Here is a 21,321-nt window from a genome sequence, read left to right as displayed (position 1 = left end):
ACTTCCCTAACACCTTATATCGATAAGGCAGCACCAAAAGGTATGTTTAAGGTTTTCCCTACTCTAGAAGCAAAGGAAACAAGGTCCCAATTAAGTACCTTTGGATTTAAGTACTTTTGTAGGGGTTACAACTATTTGAAAAGTACCCCATTTACTAGTAGAAGGTTCAATACAATAGATGCATTTCTGTATAGTGAAAACACAATTAGTAGAAACATGGATTCTCCCCTCAAGGGAAGTTGCAGCTCATAATTCCTACACATTGAGCAGAGTATCCTTGAACAAGGCTCCTAACATCTACAGTTTGCTAAGGGAAGCCTCTGGGAGCGGACTTTACATCCTATTAATACCTACGATGCATACCAAAACAGGTATGCAGACTCGCCCCTTGAAATCAGATTCAGCAAGAAAATACCCTTAGGTTAGTAAAAAGGTACGGTAAATAACTACCCAAGACGGAATTCTTATTTTTGGGGATTCTAGGTTGTCTTGTTAGGGGTCCTCAACATTTGGCAGAGTGACTGCTCTTGAAATTACCCTGCCATTGCAACCCCTTTTATGTTACGTAAGATATATGCTGTGTTGCCCCCAAGGCGCCCTGTCCCCGGGGGTACCTCCGGGACCCCCATTCATGCCCTATGGTGATATCACTCTAAATTGCCTTTAGGGATGTGCGACAGGTGGCCCACCACAAATAACCCCGCTGGAGACTGGAAGAGGTTCCAAGGCTGAGGCAGGATAGCCTCATCTCCTGGGCAAAGGTATCTGGGGCTCAGCGGGGCTTGGTATTTTGGAGCTAAGGCCGTCAAGCTCGTCTACCCCGGCCTTGCCACCACCTCCACAGCCCAGGCATCCATAATGGTGTTAGTGCTACAGCCAGTTAGCCCCAGGAAGAACAATATACAGTAGGGGTCAAGTGTGGCTTGCCTAAGGTGTTGGCAACCCAATTCCCTAGGGGGTTCCAACTCTGCCTCTGCTAGCCCACTTAGTGGGCTAGGGAGTTCGGGTGGTGCCTTCTTCCACCCAGTGTCACGCATTTCTCTCACACCCGCTCATACTGGACCCTTCACTAAACTGGTCTCTTCAGATGTTCTCCTCCCACCTCATCACAATCCCTCTGATCTCACTCTGCCTTGCCACCTCCAACTTTTGTTCTTGCTTCTTTTGTTACTCCTGTTTTAATATTGATCTTACCTCCAACTACCCCTCTACCTCTGTCTTCTCTTCCCTCCTTTCTCCCACTGTACTTCCTTGCTTCTCTCTATTCTTCTGGCCATTCTCCGTCCCACCCTACTCTTACCAGTAGCCACTCCTATTCTCGCACTCGCTGTCTCTCTTACTATCCTCCCTCCACTACTGTTCTTACTCCGCTACTAAACCCATCCCTTTACTACCTTTACTTCCTACTACTACTGTCAGTCTATTTATGTTTATACTCACTAGTGTACACTATTGCCCTTTACTACCAACGGCTATTCTACTGTCTGTTTTTTCTCACTCGCTACTCCTGCTACCTACTGTCTGTACTCCCAACTACTACTACAAACTCTGCCCCTACTACCACTACCACTACTCCTACTCTACCTCTCACACTCTCCCACAAACACGCCACAGCCCCCCTCCTTATACTAGACCCCCACACTCCTTCCGCTCTCGCCTCGTCTGGTCTCTTGGATGTCCTTCACCTGCTGTCCTCACTCAACTAACCCACACTTACTCACTCACACACCTCTTTACATAAACCACTCCCTTCCAGGATTGGCCACTTAACATAGCCAATCACTGACCTGGCTGAGAGGGGAGTCACAGGGGAAGGCCATGGGAGGGCACAAGAGGGCTTGAGTGCACCGCCCCTTTCCAACTTGGTTCATGATGTTGGATGGAAGGCCTCCATGGGGCCTTTTAATATAATAATTATATCCCTGGTGGTGTAATGAGTAAAGGCCTTTGTGGGAGACAAATTCCCTGGTGGCATAGTGGTGCTAATTTGCATGGACTCCAACAGATGCAGTCTGGCGGAGTCGCGCAGATGTCGACGCGGAACCCCCTGGTGCCTAGTAGGTTATTGCCAGCCGGTGTCATGTTTGCGACACCCCCTGCTGCAGAGTCTCTCGCTCCGACAGCTGTCCTCATTACAGTGGGGTGCTCCCTGGCCCAGACACCATCATGCAGGTAAGTAGGGGGCGGAATGGGGTCTGGCTGCATTCGGGCACCGGTTTGGTTGCTGCGGTGGGAGGTGCTCCCTCCCACCAGACGTGGCCTGCTTTCAGTAGGTTGGTGGCAGCTATACTTTAATTTTGGCTTTACTGGGGGTGGAAACTATTTTACCCACTGATAGGCCACTGTGCCTTTTTGGTAGCAAGTGGGGCACCAACACTTTTTTACATCCAGCTCTCATCCATTATGGATTTTAGGGCTCCCTTTGTTCAGTCAAACCACAAGGTTATCTTAAAATGGCCTCTCACCACATGGGCAATTTGTGAGCCCACATGGCAGCCTCCATATTGATTTAAACGGGTTAAGGTCAGTGTAGGGCCCCGAGCTATCCCTCTCACTTCCTGTCGGAGAAGATGTAAGGGGGGGTGGCTAGGCTGAGGGGCAATTCTATTGAGTAACCAGTGTATTTGGTCATCTGACCAGCTAAAGTCATCAGAACTCACCCCACACCCCCCTGACCACCAAACTTTCATTCTGCTTACTTGTTGAAGGAGTTTTTCTGCAGATTACCACTTCCCTCAACCCTTACCCGGCCATACTAGCTGATACAGTGGTGTGGGCATATCCCTGTTTGGGTATTCTGCCTCTGGAGGTCCAGTCCAGGCTTCCTGAATGCTATTGCTACCCACCAGCCCCCAATCTGCTGGTTCCAGCCTTCCATGCTGGAATCGTTTTCGGGCTGCTTTACTGCTGCGTCCACCTTTTACTGCCAGAATCTTCTGCTTGGCTGAAGGTCACTCATCACCTAGAAGGGTGCTGGGACACCAACAAACTTCATGACCTGCTGCTTGGGATGTCATCAGCAGTTATCTCCATCCTGTGATCATATTCTGCTGAGCTGCGACCCCCTTTATTTGTGCACCAAGCCGCCATAATCCATCTTTGCTAGTTCCCTAGTCTTCATCGTCTGATTGTTCACTCCAGTCGTCAAGGTAGATGTTATGAAAAGGCTGTATGTTCCTTTGAAGGGTCGTGTGTGTTGTCGCTGGCTCAGGGTGCGAGTGTCTTGGCACCAGATCCCATAAACTGCACCTAGTTAAGAAGCCTGTACTTAGCTGGGCTGTTTCGCCATACTAGAGCATATTTGATGAAACCTTGGGGTGCAGGCGCGTTATAAATGCCAGATCATATTAAATATACTTGCCCTCAGGGGGCCATCTGGTCTGGGGTCGAGAGTCTTTGGAGGAGGGCAGACTCCACCGCATTTCCAATTGACCTACACTGGGGGTCCTCATGCTCTGTTCCATCTTCCTTGAGGACTTCTGATTCATCATATTATTTAAATTATTAATTAAATGATTATTATCCACTGACCTCTATCGCTTTAATGGGTTCGCCTCTGGGCCCACCCTCAGGTTGTTTGGCACTGAACGCACAGATGTCGCTTAGAACAGACTTGCCTTCATTGAAGTGGTTGGTCCATTGACTTTATCCCATTGATTACTAGGAAATTTTCAACCTTTTCTGGTACTCTCCTACAGTAACACTGACGATACTTAAATCACCCTGATCATTTTTTCCTGTACCCCCAAGATAACTAGAATTATAGGACATTCCTCCGATTTTTAATGAAATGTAAATTCCTGCTATGCATTTATCTCATGACGCCTATTATTGCACTGTAGTGTTGCAAAGGTTAACTGTTCAAAAAACGTATCTGTAATTCTTTGAGGCCTTTGGCTATGATTTTGCAATGTTTCCCATCTTCTATTACTATGTTAAATTACTATGTGTGTGTAGGTTATCATTTTCAATACTATGGTCTAGATAGGTCAACATTAATGTGGTGTCAGTGTTGGCCTAAAGCATTCTTAGGCCATTTTTCCTGCTGGTTAAAACATCTACTTCCGCTTTTCTCCCAGGGCTTGCTGCATGGGTTAGTGCAGACTAACAGTCTATGACCTCCACATATACCAGGGGTGGGTTGTGCCTTAGGACACTGTACTCGATTGTGCAGGCCGATAAGGGATTTTAGCTGCTTGCTAGGTTGTGTGTTTTCACTGTCCCCTCTGCCCCCACTTCTAATGTATGTGGAGTGCCTATATGAGAAACTGGCCCCACATCTAGGCAGTGCGGTGAGGAATTTCTTTTAGACAATTACTGTTTTTATACTATGTTATGCATTTTTTTTTATGATGTGCATTATGTTCTAAGCAATTATTTGCCTGGCACGACAAGGCAAGATGTTACATGGAAAATAATGGCATATACTCTTTACAACCAGTTATAACATTCTATTGTCAAAATAATCACGGCAATTCTAACCTATGGTGCAGAGACCCTAATGAATTCTCCACAAGATATTTGTAATCAATTAGAGGGCTGCATATGGTGGAAAATTATTGGTGTGCCATCTTCATTTCCGGTACCTCGTATTCGGCATGAATTAGGTCTGCAATCCCTCAAGGCAGTACGGAATTGGAATTCCGTTATGTTGTTTAGGAAAACACAAGTTACAGAGACCATACCAGCAATAAACACCATAAAAGACAATACCTTGCAACAAACTCCACGGCACTAAACCAATGGAAACGAGCATGTAAAAACTTGCTATATCGCGAAGATATACAGCTTGAGATGCTACTGAATCGCTCTCAGAAGGCTAAATTAAGATTGCAGAGAAATGATTGGATCAAAACACTGACAATAAATGCAACTTATAAATTGTCTCTAACAAGCAATATCGAGACTAGGTCACTCCATCTTCCGGAATATCTGAGGAAATTTCCAGATATGAAAATCAGAAATACATTTTTAAGACTACGTCTCAACTTACTACCTACAAGACAGAGACTAGCCATGATAAATCAATTACCAGAAAAGAAAGCATATTGTCACTTTTGTAAAGACCAATCCATAACAAACTTTATATCATCTAATCATGGATTGTCCTATGCTAACTGATAAAAGAAACCCGATTAGAGACAAACGGATAACTACAAGCGTTACGTTACATCCACAGCAAAGATGGACGACAATCTTGGCAGGGAATGAACAAAAACTTATTGCAGTTGTAAAATTTTGGGAAACAATCATGATGGATCCTTCATTCATGCAATATGAACATCAATTAAAAGATCATACTTCAGATCAGCAATACAAATACAAAGAAGATATTAAGATAATAATAAATGTAAGCATTAAAGAAAAGAACAGTGAACTTTGTCTATGTTTTATTGCCTTTCATGATAAAAAAAGGAAAAAAATCTTTAGTTTTAAATTATTTTACCATAAAATTTGGAATTAGAATAATGAAAAAGTTTATTTTTAAACTAAAACATTCAATAATAAAAAAAAACAAAAATAATTATGTCTGGAAAGATCTAGATGTGTGATATAATTAAAGTATACATTTGTTAGTATATCTGTGTGGTGTATTTTCGAGAGATAGGTTTGTGGCCCAATTGTAGGTTTGTGTCAGCCTGCTAAGTTTACCTGAGAGTTTAGCCTTGTTGCTTCGTCCACGTTACTTACGTAAGAGAGGTTTAGCTTCCCTTTCTTTTCAGGTCTGTTATACCCCATTAAGGTCAGGGGTTTTAGATCCATCAAGGGTAGTGCAGAAACTGCCTAAACGCAAGTGTACACAACAAAGTAACCAAAACTCAACTTGGAGAAAAGTTAAGAGGAGACTAGGGTACTTAACTTAAGCTAGACTGAGCTGCCACGTCCAAACAAAAGTGAAAGAAAACGGGAGCAGCTCTCCCTGCACGTTCACCCTCATCAACTAACCAGTGTATCTCATTGGATAGGTAATTTGGTAAGTGAGTGATGCTAATCAATTACCGAAATGCTAGGGATTTCATGAAGGCAATGGGGAATCTATCAAATGGGGAATCTATCATAAAAAAAAAAAAAGAAAAAAAAACACTTTACTAGCACAGCCATCAAGGTACGTCAAAAGGGAATTGCAGTGTGTAGATAAATTAATCATTACTGAAGAAAGACCACCAATGGATAATCTGGTCTGGTGAAACACAGTTGACCTACATACATTCTAATTTGAACCAGGTGACCCAGGCACAACCCGCAGTTGAGCAGCAAGTTGCTGATCAAAGTTTAATACATATCACAGCTCTATGAAAACAAGCACATTTTACAAGTAGCTTACCTTTCCAGACCTGCAGTGCTCTGCAGCAAACTTTGTGGCCTCCCTGACACACAAAATGTCCATACCATCAACCTGCCAAAACAATTCAAAGCAGAAAATAAGTCCACATTCAAATGCAATGAAATTGACCAATGCAGTGCCTTTAACAAGGAATTACCATTTACACATCGATAACATTAAATATGATATGAAAGAACTGTTCATTGATGCGTAGCCTGCTAAAAAAAAAAAAATGATTGTGAGGGAGCCCGCTAAAGGGCATCAAACGACAATGAAAGTTCACGTTCGGATGTAGCTGCTGGGCCCTCCGCTCTACGGCCGCCACTGTCTTTCGTGGCCCATCACCTCCACTCTCAGCATGCCCTCCAGTTTTCTCTTATTCTGCATGGAGGATGGCTCGGGGGCAACACGTTCTCTTGGAAGCAAGACAACGCAAACCGATTTCAGGTATTAAGCACGTTTTAAAAGAACATGAAGCTGATGCCAATGGAAAGAACAAAGGTAGAGGCATGGGATAAACTTCATCAGGCTTGGATGGAGGATCTTAACATGGATATTCCTATGGAGGAATGGGAATATCTGCTTCACAAAGGGGTGCAAGCAAAAATGGATTTGGGGCTTAGATACATTAGGCAAAGGATCCTTTACAGATTATATTGGACACCATCTAGGATGGCTAGGTTGGGACTTTTGCAAGCTGATACCTGTTGTGGATGTGACAGAGGTACTTTAATGCATATGCTGCGGGTATGCTCTAGAGTGTCTAGCTTTTGGTCTGAAGTACTAGATAGACTGAACATTGTGCTGGAGGAACATCTTCCACATACTTTCTACTCGACTATTTTTGTCCAACAGAGGAAGAGGGGATAAGGCCAGAGTAAGAACGGATTAGATTAATAGTGCTTTGGTAATGGCGGCAAAGCAAAAACTACGAGTTTGGTAGTCAAGAAAGAAACCAAATGTGGATGAATGGTTGTTGGATGTTCAAACCTTATCAAACAATGAAAAGGTTATGCTGTTAAAACAAGGAATAGAGGGTTATTATTCTCATATTTAGGGACCTTTTAATGAATTGTTTAGTTAAGTCATGTTCCATGTGTATCATCGTCCGACTACATTAATATAGTGGTCTGTTGTGCGCATCAATGCTGTCTTGATTGTTGTACGCCAATAATCTATAAATTGATTGTAAAATAGTGCTTTGTGATTGTTATTAGTTTCTCTATTTCACGAATTTAAGAATAGTGCTGTATGATGATTGGTGGATCTGTGAATTTTACAATCTAGATGTAATGTTACGATATTGAGATTGTGTTGTTGTATTGTTCTTTGTATGTTCATTTTAAAACAGCAAATAAAGTGGATAAAAGAAAAGAGAACATTTATAACTGACTGCACCCCTCTCCCACTGCAGTCTCCTTCCCCACCATGCAACCTTAATCCTCCTCATCATGCCTGTCCACCATAGACTGGGACTAGGCACTTGATCCCCTAGTGCTTGTCAAGTCTATCGTGGCCATATTGAATTGGAGAAATCTTAAGAACGCACGCGATTCCCCTTTCCACCTCACCCCCAAAAGGGAAAACATTTTACTACTACTTTTTTTAATTAAAAAAAATGCACATACATGCCGTCGGTTCCCTGGGAGGTGCAAAAGGCATTCACGCCAGTGTTTGCAGGCAGAGTTAGCCATTAACAGGCCTTGCGAGGTCCTCGCACTACTTTGGCTCGGCCTGGCAGCCAGTTCCTGGCCAGGCCCACCCGAAAATGCACATGTTAAAGTCATATTAGCATCCTTGGTGGGTATGCCACCCAATCAGGAGGCTAGGAACATGGGCCGATACTGCCAATCTAGCGCACGTTCCAAGCCGCCTGATAGCCAGTTCCCCCTGCCCACCATCTTCCCCCCACAGTCCGTCCACTTTTAAACAAACTCTCCTCCCCACTTACTCCATTACTGCAGCAGCGGCGAATGCCGCCACCACCACAGGTGCTGCTGCTTCTGCTCCCCTCTGCTTAAAGATGCCGCCATGGAAATGAAAGAGGGCCTCCGTACGCGGCCCCGCATGCCCAATCCATGGAGGCCATCTTTGTGGATCATTTTCTTTCCATGAATAGGACAGCCTTGGAACGGGTGCGAATGGTGTTAAGTACAGGTTCTACAGGGGATAACATCCCGGGGCCCTTGTTCAAGGCCCAAGCGACCACATGGTTTAGCCCATAAAGGCACTATTATAATGTGGACATTGTGAACAATGGGTCACAAGAGGGCCTTAACCAGGGTTCCAATTCTTGATATTTCTCTACCAAGACTCCACCCTCAATGCTCCGTGGCTTAGCCAACATTCTGCTTGAACAATGCTCAGTGCAAGGTTCTGAGCATCTACAACAGCTTTCTTTTGTTTCTAACATGTGTTTGTTTTGATTGGTTATTTATAACGTGCTTAATACCCAGAGGTTTCTAAGCACGGACCTGGGGATCGAACCTGTGTTGCTCCGTGTCGTCTTGCTTCCAAGGCGAGCACATTGCCCCTGAGCTATCCTCCCGATAGCTCTGGGGCAGTTTGCTATTTAGCCGTAATATAATGACATTCCAGTCCAGAAGAGAGGGATAACACATGTGTCATAATTTCTAACATTTGTTATGTGCCCTAGTCGTTGCCTCTGGAACATAATTTGGGTGAAATAAGCCCTACCTCATCAGCATGCAAAATTTGTTACAATTCTTCAGAAAAATGACGCCATGAACTCCCGACTCCCCAGACCCTAAAAGGATTAAGAGCAAGCACATCCCCCTGACCCCTCCAACGCCCCCACCACTGGGAGCGGCAAAGAAGTGGAAATTAACGAGAAAGAAAGCACAAGGAACCGAGGGATCGAGTGAGGCATCACCGGTCCCTGGGCTTTTGAGCCCTAGGGAAAAGAACCAAGGAGGCCTCTCCAAAGACAGTAGAAGAGTGTCATGCCGAGAATCAAACCGGCGTGGAGGATTGGGCACCACAAGGGATCTGCGCGATTTTTCCGTCGTGGAAAAGTCTGCGATGGAAAACATTGTATGAGAAATGTGTGAACCACACAAGAAGGTTCACACATTTCCCATACAAACACGCATTCAAAACCCCTACATACCCACACCACCCCCCCCACACACACGGCCAACATAAACAAACCCTACTTACCTTTTTTACACGACGAGTCCCTGCAGCGCCAGTTCCCTTTCACTTCTGTGATCACTGCAGGGTCCTTTTTTTTTTTTTGGGGAGCTGCAGGGGTGCGTCCCCCGCAGCCCCCACTCACTCTACCACAGAGTATAGTGAGCAGGGTGTTGCGGGGGACATACCCGCAGTCTTTTTTTATACTTCCCTACAATGCTACCACCAAAGGCTAAAACTTTTGGTGTTCGAACCTTTGGTGGTAGTATTTTTCTGACTTTTGTACGGTCAGACCTTTTTTTCGGTCCGATCATACAATCCCGCAACAAGGTCCTTGAAAGATGGCAGAGAAGTGGCTTGTGCATTTGAGCCAAGAAAACCACTGTGGCAGGGGTGAGTACCAAAGGGAGACGACTGTATCCAGCAAGCAAAGAGGTATCTTCTCTGCAAAACTGGCGTGGATGATTGCACATGGTGAGGTCACGCAAGAACAGAGTAGGAAAGAGCTGCTGCCATTCATCAACTCACATCTTTGAATGAAGGTGGGGTGGGGGGCACCCACTGAAGCAGCGAGCGTGCCCTGGGGGTGATGTGGGTTGCCGGTGTGGAGGGAACGATTGGCTCACCACAACAATGGCATGGAAGACCCAAAGAAGAAAGAATAGGAAGAGAGCCACTGGAGCAGCAAATGCAGTTGGAAGGACAAAGAGGGCAAATACTGCTGTGCAAACGACAAACCTTGCAAAACCAACAAGGCAAACTGTGCAAATCTGAGAGCGGGGGAAGCAGCTGCACACCGCTACAGATGAAAGTATACCCCAGATTACCCAAATGAAAAAGCAGGGGGCGGAGAGCGATAGCCGCTGAGCAGTGTAGGAAGGGGGATGACACCCGAAATGGCATTCCCATGCTCACAGCAGATTGGAGTGGAGAACCGGGTCCGAGTTAGGACTGAAATCACGTATTAAAGAATTGGAGAAGAAAGAAAGAATTTGCTTTGAAACTTGATGCAGAAAACAGGGAACAAAGGAATAATCCCTGCATTTGGGGGGTACCATAAAGAGATGGAGAATCAACTGAAGAGCTAGAAATGAAGGTCGAAATAGTGGTAAAGACCCTGTACAAGGGAGCAGTAGAGAGGATGATTGCTGTTGACAAACTGCATAGAGGGGAGTTAGGACGAGTGCCCCCGGAAAACAGATTCATAGTGGTGAAGTGCCACTACTACAGAGACAGTGTACATTTTAAACAGAGCCCGACAGAACCAATTCATAGAAATGGACCCTGCCAAGATGCAAGGACCCATCTGCAAATGCACTAGAGAAAAGGAGAAGTTGTATCTGGCCACGTCACTCCCATAATCCCACTGGCAGCAACCCAGACTAGAACCAGGAGAGCGGGATCGAACTACATCAGAGAATGAACTAATAACCTTCTTGCTGAATACGCACGCGACATCCAGCACCCGCCCTGACCTTCCCAGACAGACCCCAGGCCAATGGGACCCTGCAGAAACTGAGCTGGGAGTGAGGAAAGCCAGTAGGACGCCAGGGGAGACACAGGAACCATCCCAAACCCAAAATACTCACCAACATCAGAGGAAAGCCACCAGAAGAACAAGTTGCCTGAGATGAGCATCTGGCTACTATCCCGCACAAGAGGCTGTTTTCAGATCCATGCTGGAAAAGGGGAACATCTTAGTGTTTTTTTAAAACTTCTAAACAGTCTAATCCAGCCTCTGTGAAAAGAGCAAGCATTTATTGATGCAGAGTTAGGTGAGCTTTCTCCAACCAGTGCTTTTGATTGGACCATCTGCCTGCCTGTCCTGGAGAATATACTCTGACCAGAAATGTCAAAGAATTTATGGTGTATTTCAATAAAATGCTTGAAACTTTCTTGGGAGTCCGCACATTAAGGCCATCTGAGACAAACAATCACTGATGTAGTAATTTTACCTTTGAAGTTGCCCGTCATCTGCTTACGGTGGTCGTCAAAGAGCACTCGCTAGGTTCAACCTCTCACTGCCCTTCTTTATGAGGGTTGCATAAGGACCGGTTCCGCAGTACGTTTCAAATGCTTGCCTCCTTCTTATTAAATGTACACAGGAGCAGATGCAGAAAGTGAGGTCAGTGACTTGACTGATATGTTGCTGATCCATTCTCTGTTCATGTGTATTGCGATGGGCAGTTGGAAGCTGTCGCAGCACACTCCTGTTGCTCCAGGAAGAGCTTTTTAGGCACATTTCTATCAACTTAAAGGGTAGATTCCGCTTTCCCGCGGGGGGCCAAGAACAAAATTAAAAGCATGTGAGGAAGGTGGGTCACGAGAAGGTTTGAGTAGAGCCATATACACCATTTTTAAAAATGCCATGTGTTCTTAAAGAACAATGCATTCTCTTCTGCAGTACACTTGAAAAGAATCATGTAAGTAACATTAAAAGAATCATGTAACATTAACATAATTATTTGCTGCAGGTGCTTTCAACAGAACTGGAATTTTCTAAGGATTAAGAATTAATTGACACAGCAACTGTCACGGGAGTGAGTAATGGCAGATACAGTAACATTTGAAAAAAGGTAAATTTGGCAAAACCAATAAGGGCCTAATTTAGTGTTTGGCAGTGCAGTAAAATAGTGGCAATAACGGGATTACCTCTACTTTTACTGCACCACCAAATTCAAATAAAAACTTGGTCAAAATCAACTGGTTTTGTGTGGAGCTAATTTCATCCACACAAAAGCATTACTGGTAACGGGCCATCCCCCTAAAACCCATAGGGTTCATAAAACTCCAAAATGGGGTCTGATGGAAAGGTTGCATGAATAAATCATGCGGACACTTCAGATTACTAAATGCGGATGAATGGCATGGAGTTTGCCAGTATTTTCAAATCAAATACTGCCAAACTCTAAACGACGTCCCCAATAGCTTTGGCCTTTGCACAGGGATATGCCGCTCCATGTATGAACCCTGATAAGAAGAAGAATTCGAATGGGGATTAACCAAAAAGGCAGCATTTGACTGACTTCCAAATAGCAGGATGAGTTTGTCATCCACAAGGAAGATTATGGCATTAACTGCGAGGTGCAATCCAACCGCCCCACTTACAACCAACACGATTTTTACATTTTATAAATTTTCTGAAATTTCAAATGGAATTGTATTAACTATTGGAACACAAAGAGGTCAAGTTTGTAAAAAGAATTGACTTTCCGAGTTTTCCCATTTAATGTGTCGATTTTGTAAAAGCCTCTTCAGTAAACCAGCCAGGAACAATACGGTCAATGGGCTAGCTATAAAGACGACACCAGACACGCTCGGCACTAAAGGTGCAGCATAAATGAAACAAAAAAATATTCAAATATAACTGTAAATTAACCTTGATATCCTAGGACAATGCCGTTCGTCCAAGAAAACACATTTTATCAGATTGGGGCACCTGGGGTGTTACATTTTAGATGTAATGCTTTGAGAATTTAACTCATGGCAACTGGGACATTTTAGGTTTTACCAATCAGGTGGTGTAACTTTGCAACAATAAATTAAATCCATTAACAGGAACGTCATTTCACCAAAATGCCAGGGGTAGCGGAAGTGATATCACATGACCATTGACCTCTGACGACAGGAATTAGTCATTTGACCGTGCCCCCAAGTGACATCACAGGAAGTGACTGGACATATTTCACCCCTTGACAAGTGGCATCACATAGCATTGTTCCTCAGTATCCTAGGTAAAATATGGTTACGATATCGCTGTAATAGGATTTACATTTCAGACAATAATGGGTCACCATATGTAGAGTTAATATCAGTGTATAGGCCCATATTACCAAATTACTGTGAATCTAAGCAGACATCCAACAACAACCTGGACTATTGTACATCTCTCAGGTTAAACTGTAAACAGACAGAGCATATCAAAGAGGCCTAAACCCGAAAGCGCAGATATCCAGTGCCTGCCAAGTGACTGGCCACTGACTGGAAACCGCAACTGAGACAAGTCCAACCAGAAAAACGATGGTCTGGAGGGCTGCCCAGAGCTTTGCCAGTGGTTAAGAATGATTTGAGATCTTTCAGCATCCTAGGCTACTCCTCACTGATGCCCATTGAGGATGAATCATGTCTGGTGGGGGGTGTGTTTCAAGTTGCACATGAAAAATATAATTTTTTCCATACGAGGTGTGACCCTCAATATTGCACAATTTCCCTTTTTTCATCCCAATTCCCCCACCTATCCCACTCCTTTATTCTTTGTTTCGTGGGGTTTCACCCCCAAACCTCTCCCTTTGCTCCCCACCGTTCACTTCAGTACCCGCCCCCACCCCCGTCACAAGTTTCAACAGAAACATACACTGACACACACACTATACCGTCTAGGGATGCTTGTAGTCTCGTGCAGAAGGGATGTATTTGTATTTATTGATTTATAAAGCCCCTTACACCAAAGCGCTGTACAATGGAACAACATAATACATAAAACAAAATATAACGTTTGAAGCAATTACATTATGAATCATAATGTTATTGTGACGTAATAGTTCAGGCTGGACTGCCCCTTTTGGAGTGGGACCAAGCATGATTTTCATACATTCTTTCTCCTTCTGTAGTGGCTTGGCAGGCTGAACAAAAGTGGTCTGGGCGGTAGCTGTGAAGAATCCTATGACTCCCTCACTGAAACCCTGTCTAAAGTCTCTGCCCAGGTGGCCAGGGAAAAGCAGATGCTCCCTGATCCGGAGCTTGGGGGTGGTGTACTCTGGGAGGACCACCTGGGAGGAGACAGGGCCCAGGGTGGTGAAGAGATCCTGCGGGATGAGACGCAGTATTTGTCTTCTGAAAGGAGGTGCCTTTCTGGGTTGCCAAAACGGGTCATGGCATATTGCCATTATAATGTCCCCGACACACATAAGATCTATGACCCAGGTACAAAGTCTATTAAATCTGAGCAAACCTTGTCAATCGAAATAACTTGTAGGAATAAATACCCTCCTTACACCCCAAGGTATTAAAAAGGATCTAGAGAAACGGCTTGATTCCAATGTACTCCTCTGTAACAGCTATCCCTCTTTTACTGAGTTTAAGGGAATTAAATGTACCCTTAAAATTAGCTCAATTGTTGAAAAAACTAACTCTGTTGAAATGGACTCTACTCCCATAATCCTAGAAGTACTGGGACGTGGAAGAGAACTGAAGAGGCATGCAGTTGCAGCAATCAGGCAATTAAGCCCAACAGCCTACAACAGAAGGAACCTGGGAGGCGTAGAAGCGCCCCCCCCCTCAGGTGCAGGTAATTAGAAGGAGTGTAGGGAACTGGAACTGACTGGAAGGCGAGCAGTAGAAGCAGAAGAAATAAGGCACAAGGCTGGCAAGCAGAAGTGGGAGATCAAGAGGGATGCCAGGATACAAAAACAGCAGATTTCACATGCTTGTTCCCAGAGAGTCTGGCTCCCCCAAACTCTGAAGCGCAGAGACTGTGCAATGGAAGACATGCACGAGAGAAGTCTTTTCACATGTGAGCCTGATTGCTGTGGTTGCCGAGCTGCAGAAGTGCAAGAGACTGAGGCAAGAAGTAATTATCCAGCCGTCGGTCTCAGGAGTAAAAGGAGCTCCCAAACAGTGGCCGGACCGGAGACACCTTTCAGGAGAAGGGTGGTTGTCCCCAGAGAGCCAGAAGAAGAAGTTGTGGCAGGAGTCTGGAAAGCAGTGCAACCCACAGAGCAAGTGTCTAAGAGCCGGTGAGTGAAGCACAGTGTTTTAACACCTTGTGCAAGCCTTGCCGGTAACAGTATCCAGCTCCCTGTGAACTTGTGCAAGACTTTAAGTGAGAAGTTGTTAGTGGCTTCTAAAATACACTGAACAATGAGGATGTAGCACTTGCGTCTAACGGTAAACTCTTTACTCGCGTGATAAGCTAAAGTGACTGAAATTGATTGTTCTGCTATTCTCACGACTGTTCTGGTTTGAAGGAGTGGTCGCGTGCCCCTAATTAAGGAGAGGGGACGCTGCTGGGACCATTACCGAATACCTTACATTAACAATACAAGAGTTGAACAAGTTACTCTCTTACCTGTTAACATTCTTTCGATGGGATGGGCCGACGACGTATTCCATATCTTTGACAGTAAACACCACAGCTGTGCTGCTTTGGAAAATTTTTAGCATCTGCGTCCTGCGTCGCTGACATCGATGCGGCGTCCCCGAGGACCTCCTCCGACGGCCGACGTCAACCGATGTGATAAGTAGGATGCACGACGCCCGTAGCCTCAGTTGTAGTTTTTTTCCCCCAGAACGTCTGACACCAGTCTTCTGCCAGTCAGACACACTAGGCCTTGCGGAAATGTAAGCTGCAATCGTATAAGAAATTCTGCAGTGGGGAAGGTAAGGAGGGAGCGATATGGAATACGTAGTCTGACCATCCCATCGAAAGAACGTTACCAGGTAAGAGAGTAACTTGTTCTTCGAGGGGATTGGGTCCTCCGACGTATTCCATATCTTTGACAGACTCCCAAAGCAGTACCAAAGCAAGGAGGTGGGAAAAGAATTTAGAACACAAATGTAGCATGCCCAATCAAATTGCGGAATAAAGGACTGCCTTGCCAAAGGCCAGATCCTGTCCTCGGATGGATTCGAGGGAGTAGTGACGTACAAAAGTATGTACTGAAGCCCAGGTGGCTGCATTACAGATGTTACGAAAAGGAACACCCCTCTGTAGGGCAGCAGATGCAGCCATACCCCTGGTAGAATGAGCCCGCAAGCCAGCCGGTGGGTCCTTACCTGCCAAGCGGTAACACTCGGGGATAGCCAAAATAATCCAACGAGACAAAGTCTGTTTCGTCACAGCTTGTCCCAAACGCTTTCCAGCGTAACCAATGAAGAGTTGAACATCCACTCTGACCCGGGACATGCGTGAAATCTAAAAGCTCAACGTTCTCCTAGGTTCAAGCCTATGGAGCCTCTCCTCTTCCTTACCAGGATGCGGAGGATAGAATGCCAGAAGAACAACCTTCTGGCCCAAATGAAATTCCGAAACCAGCTTCGGAAGAAAGGAAGGACAAACTCGAAGGACCACCCTGTCCTTATGAAACACAGTGAAGGGTGGCTTAACTGAAAGTGCCTGTAACTCACTCACTCTGCGAGCGGAAGTAACCGCAACCAAACACAGTTTTAAGAGTCAACAGTCTCAAAGGGCAAGAATGCAAAGGCTCAAACGGAGCACCCATACGAAACTTAAGAACAAGGTTCAAATCCCAACCGGGCACCAGAAAAGGTGAGAGGGGGAACACATTAGTGAGCTCTTTCAAAAACTGAGAAATTAAAGGAATCCTAAAATAGGAACATTCTTCAGACGAACGCTTAAATATGGACAGCGCTGCCAGGTAACCTTTAATGGTACCCACTTGCAAGCCCCTGTGGGCCAAGGAAAGCAAAAAAGACAGAACCATGGGAATGTCACTCAAAAGGATCCACATTCTTAACTCTGCACCAGTCGCAGAATTTACACCAACGGCAACGGCACAGAGACTTTGTTGCCGGCCGTCTGGCCGAGAGCAACACTTCCAATACGTCTTCAGGGAGGTCCCAATCCTTATATCTCAACCTTTCAGAAGCCAAGCGTGAAGGTTGAGGGATCTGACCTCTGGATGGAGAACCTGACCCCACCTCCCGTGGGAGCAGATCATCTCGGTAGGGAAGACGACGTGGAGGGCAGATGGACAAGTCGAGAAGGTCCGGGTACCACGTCCTCCGGGCCCACGCCGGAGCAATGAGGATCATCCGGGAACCGAACCTCCGTAACCTCTGCAGTATTTGCGGGATGACGTGGATTTGAGGAAACGCGTACAGCAGTGGGAATGACCACTCCACCACGAATGAAGGCTCCTTTTGGAGGAAATTCCTGCAAGCAGAACCTGTCGCACTTCCGGTTGACACTGGAGGCGAACAGATCCACTTGAGAGGTCCCCCAAAGGGCGAAGATCTCCAGGAGAATCTCCTGAGCCAGCTCCCACTCGTGAGAGATCGTGCTCTGCCTGCTCAGAGCGTCCGCCGTCTCTTTGTCGTCTCCGGCCAGATGAACAGCCGAGATCGAAACTTCCTGCTGGATGGCCCAGAACTCGAGCTGCATCGCCTCCCTGCACAGAGGAAGTGACCCTGCCCCCCCCCCTTTTTGTTGAGGTAGTGCATGGCCAACGTGTTGTCTGTTGGAATCAGGGGACACTTTCCTCGCACAGTCGGCAGAAAAGCCTTCAGGGCTAGCCTGACGGCCCTCAGCTCCAACCGATAGATATGGAGTCTGGACTCCGACGGAGACCAACAACCGCTGACTGTCGACTTGTTGGCATGACCTCCCCATCCCGTGAGGGATGCATCCGTCACGATCGTCACCTCCGGCCAGGGTAGACAAAATGGGGCCCCCTTCATCAGATTGCCTTTGACAGCCCACCAGCCCACCACAGAAGGTCCTGGGCGACCGAGGGCGGCACCTGAACAGGGTCCGACATCCTGCCGGAAGAGTGCGACCACTGCATCTTGAGTGCCGACTGCAAAGATCTCATCTGCAGACGAGCCTCTGGCACCAGAAGAATGCAGGATGCCATGAGGCCGAGCAACCTCAAGAACTCGAATGCCGGGAGCATCTGGGCAAGTTGAAACTTGTGCACCATCTGCTGAATGTAAAGAGCCCTCATCTGGGGAGGAAAAAACACAGTCCCAGGAATGTGTTGAGCAATGCTCCGATGTACTGGAGCCGCTGTGTTGGCGTCAAATGGGACTTCTTTAAATTGAGGAAGAAGCCCAGCTCGTGAAGGCAGTGGCAGATGACGGACAGATGATCCAGGACTTGCTCGGGAGAGCTCCCCCTGATCAACCAATCGTCCAGGTAGGGGTAGACGTGAATCCCCCCTTTCCTGAGATGCGCTGCCACCACCACCATGAGCTTGGTGAAAACCCTCGGGCGGAGGTCAATCCGAACGGCAGGACCCGAAACTGAAAGTGCGAGTCACCAGCCGCGAACCTCAGGTACTTCTTCTGTTTGGGATGGATCGGCACATGGAAGTAAGCGTCCTTGAGGTCGAGAGACACCAACAAGTCCTGAAGTTGAAGGGCCTGGAGGATTTGAGAGTGAGTGACCATCTTGAACTTGTCCTTCCGGAGGAGTTTGTTCAAACCGCGCAAGTCCATGATGGGTCTCAATCCCCAGTCTTTCTTCGAAATCAAAAAATAAGGGGAATACCACCCCTTGTTCCTCTCCGCTACAGGCACCAGTTCTATGGCGCCTTTCTCAAGCAGGGCTTGAATTCCCTGCGCAAGGAGCGGATCCGGACTCTTCAAAGAGAGGTTCCCAGGTGGATTATCGTGAGGCCTCTGCCGAAAGGGAAGACAGTAGCCGTGGGTTATGATCTCCAGAACCCACACATCTGAAGTAATGGCACGCCACTCTACAAGATGCTGCGCCAGCCTTCCCCCAACCGGCGAACCATGGGACCTGGCCTCATGACTGAGTGGTAGCGGCTGCGGCGTTGCCTGAGGGCAAAGAGGCAACTGCCCGAGCGGCCTTGGCACCTCGAGTACCCTGTTTTCCACCTCTGGCACTCTTAAGGTGGCCTCTTTGACTGACAGCTCCTTTTGCTTTACTGAAGGACGAGTAATAGCGAAAGGAACCTCCCCTCCGTTGTTGTCCCCTAGGACGAAAAGGCGGAGGTTGTCGAACTGCAGCGCCCAACGACTTCGCTGCAGCTTTGGAGGTCTGCAACCTCTCAAGGCTCTCGTCAGCCTTGCTGCCAAAAAGATGTTCACCGTCAAAGGGCATGTTGAGGAGCCGGGACTGCGCATCAGGAGCGAACCCAGACTTCTGCAACCACGCAAACCTGCGTATTACGGTGCTCGCCGCCATGGACCGGCTGACACAATCTGCCATGTCCAAACCCGACTGAACGGCCTCACACATGGCATCCTTGCCATCCTGAACCATAGCAAGGAAACCATCCCGTTCGTCCCCATTGGGAATATGTTCAGCGGCTAATGCAACACAGAGTGTGTGTGAAACGAGGCAAGGCACATACAGAGTTGGCCGCCTGAAGCGCCATACCCCCTGAAGAAAACACTTTCTTCGCCCAGCCATCAAAACGTTTGTTGTCCCTATCCGGAGGGACGGTAGGATACGACGCCTGCTTTGCCGGGGCCGTAGCCGCCTGCACCACCAAACTCTCCGGAATGGGGTGCCTGGACAAGTAGCAGGGGTCGCTACTGGCTGGACTGTATTTTTGCGACAAAGACTTGCCCACTGCCGGAAGACACTGCGGAGCAGTCCAAGCCGCCGCCACCCTTCTCTGCAGAGCCATATGAAATAGCAGTACCGGGTCAGTGGGGGGGACCAGGATCGAGGATGTCTGAGATCATCCTGAACAAACTCCAAGTAACCATCCCAAGTACTTGGTGACCCGAGACATAAGGCGCCGGTACGAAGAATCGACATGAGTGCCAGGCTCAGGCCTACAAAACTCCACCTCTGGAGAGGTGTCCAGTCCACTGGCATCATGCAGTGACTGTCTTAGGTCATCAAATTGGCTATGGCCCGAGAGAAGCTCATCTGGCACCGTAACCGGAAACAAGCCCTCAGAGCCCTCATCACCCTCTGAAATGTACTCCAGGCGGTGAGAGGAAGACACCTGGGGACCAAAGCTATGCCTGACCTTAGCCAGAACCTTTCTAGGGGCTACCCCCGTGCCACGGGGCCCCTCCGACACCACCGCCTCGAAAGGCGAACGAGTCGGCGCCGAGCGAATCTGCGCCGACGTCAGCCGCAGCGCCGCCAGCATCAGCGGCGATACAGGCCTCGAAGCCAGAGCTCCGAGCGTGTCCTTCGACAACCTAGGCGCCGACAGCGTCGACGACCCCCTCGGAGGCGGAGCCTCGAGAGAGGTCGTCGACGACCTCGGCGCCACAGGCGTCAACGTCTTCCTCAAAGACTGCACAGGTTCACGCGGCCTCGAGCGCGTCGAGGACCGGGAACGGTCATGGCGAGAACGGTTACCCTTGTCCGAGCGGGACCTCTCCCGCGAACCGTGCCGACCACCCGAGCCCGACCGATCACGACCGACCCCACTCTGAGGCGCAGATGGACCGGTGCCCTGCGATTCGAGAATAACTAACAACTTCTTCCCGAAGGAAGCCCATTCCTCCGGTATTGCTTGCATGGTGGGATAAGCGACCCGCCAACGGGCGGAGTCCTCGGAAGAGGACGGGGAAGGCGACCGATGCCGGCGCTTCCGGGAATGCCTCGAAGAGGCAGAGGAGTGGCGAGACCGACTCCTGGAAGGAGACCCACTGGACCTCCGACGATGATGCGGAGAGTCGCCTCTCGAATCATCCGTCGAAAGCCCTGCAGACCTCGTCTTCCGTGGCTTAGACACCCTACCTACCGACAACTTCTTGCGCTCCTGCAAGGCCTTGGCCGTGAGCGACTAGCAGTCGACACAGTCGTCCGTGTCATGGGCCTCCCCGAGGCACCAGAGGCAGGCGTCATGCGAGTCCGTTACCGACATCTTGGACCCACAGTCCCCACATTTCTTGAAGCCCGGACACGGGGTTGAAGATGAGGTAGACATTGTCACGAACAGGCTTTTTCACAAAAACCAAACAGGTTCAAATAACCGAGAAGAATACAACAGAAACTCCAAAGAGTCGAGGTGTACTGAGATTCACGAAGCGAACACGTTCATGGAAAAAATGGAACTGAGGCTAGGGGCGTCCTAATTATCACATCGGGTGATGTCGGCCGTTGGAGGAGGTACTCGGGGACGGCGCATCGACGCCATCAACGCAGGACACAGAACATTTTTTGAAGC

General features: G+C 47.5%; 1 protein-coding gene across 2 annotated transcripts in view; it reads right to left on the bottom strand.

The window, feature by feature from the left end:
* The window catches only part of LOC138526349 (pyruvate dehydrogenase E1 component subunit alpha, mitochondrial), a 264,819-nt gene that overhangs the window by 73,561 nt on the left and 169,937 nt on the right, over positions 1-21,321 (bottom strand). For both annotated transcript variants that reach the window (XM_069636991.1, XM_069636992.1), the window contains one exon: positions 6,326-6,397. In XM_069636991.1, the coding sequence (XP_069493092.1) occupies positions 6,326-6,397 (72 nt within the window). The remainder of the gene's footprint in view (positions 1-6,325; positions 6,398-21,321) is intronic.

This window comes from Ambystoma mexicanum, chromosome 7p, assembly GCF_040938575.1.
Source record: "Ambystoma mexicanum isolate Mex_15411 chromosome 7p, UKY_AmexF1_1, whole genome shotgun sequence".
NCBI classification, from domain to species: Eukaryota; Metazoa; Chordata; class Amphibia; order Caudata; family Ambystomatidae; genus Ambystoma; species Ambystoma mexicanum.
This window is presented reverse-complemented; position numbering and strand designations above follow the sequence as displayed.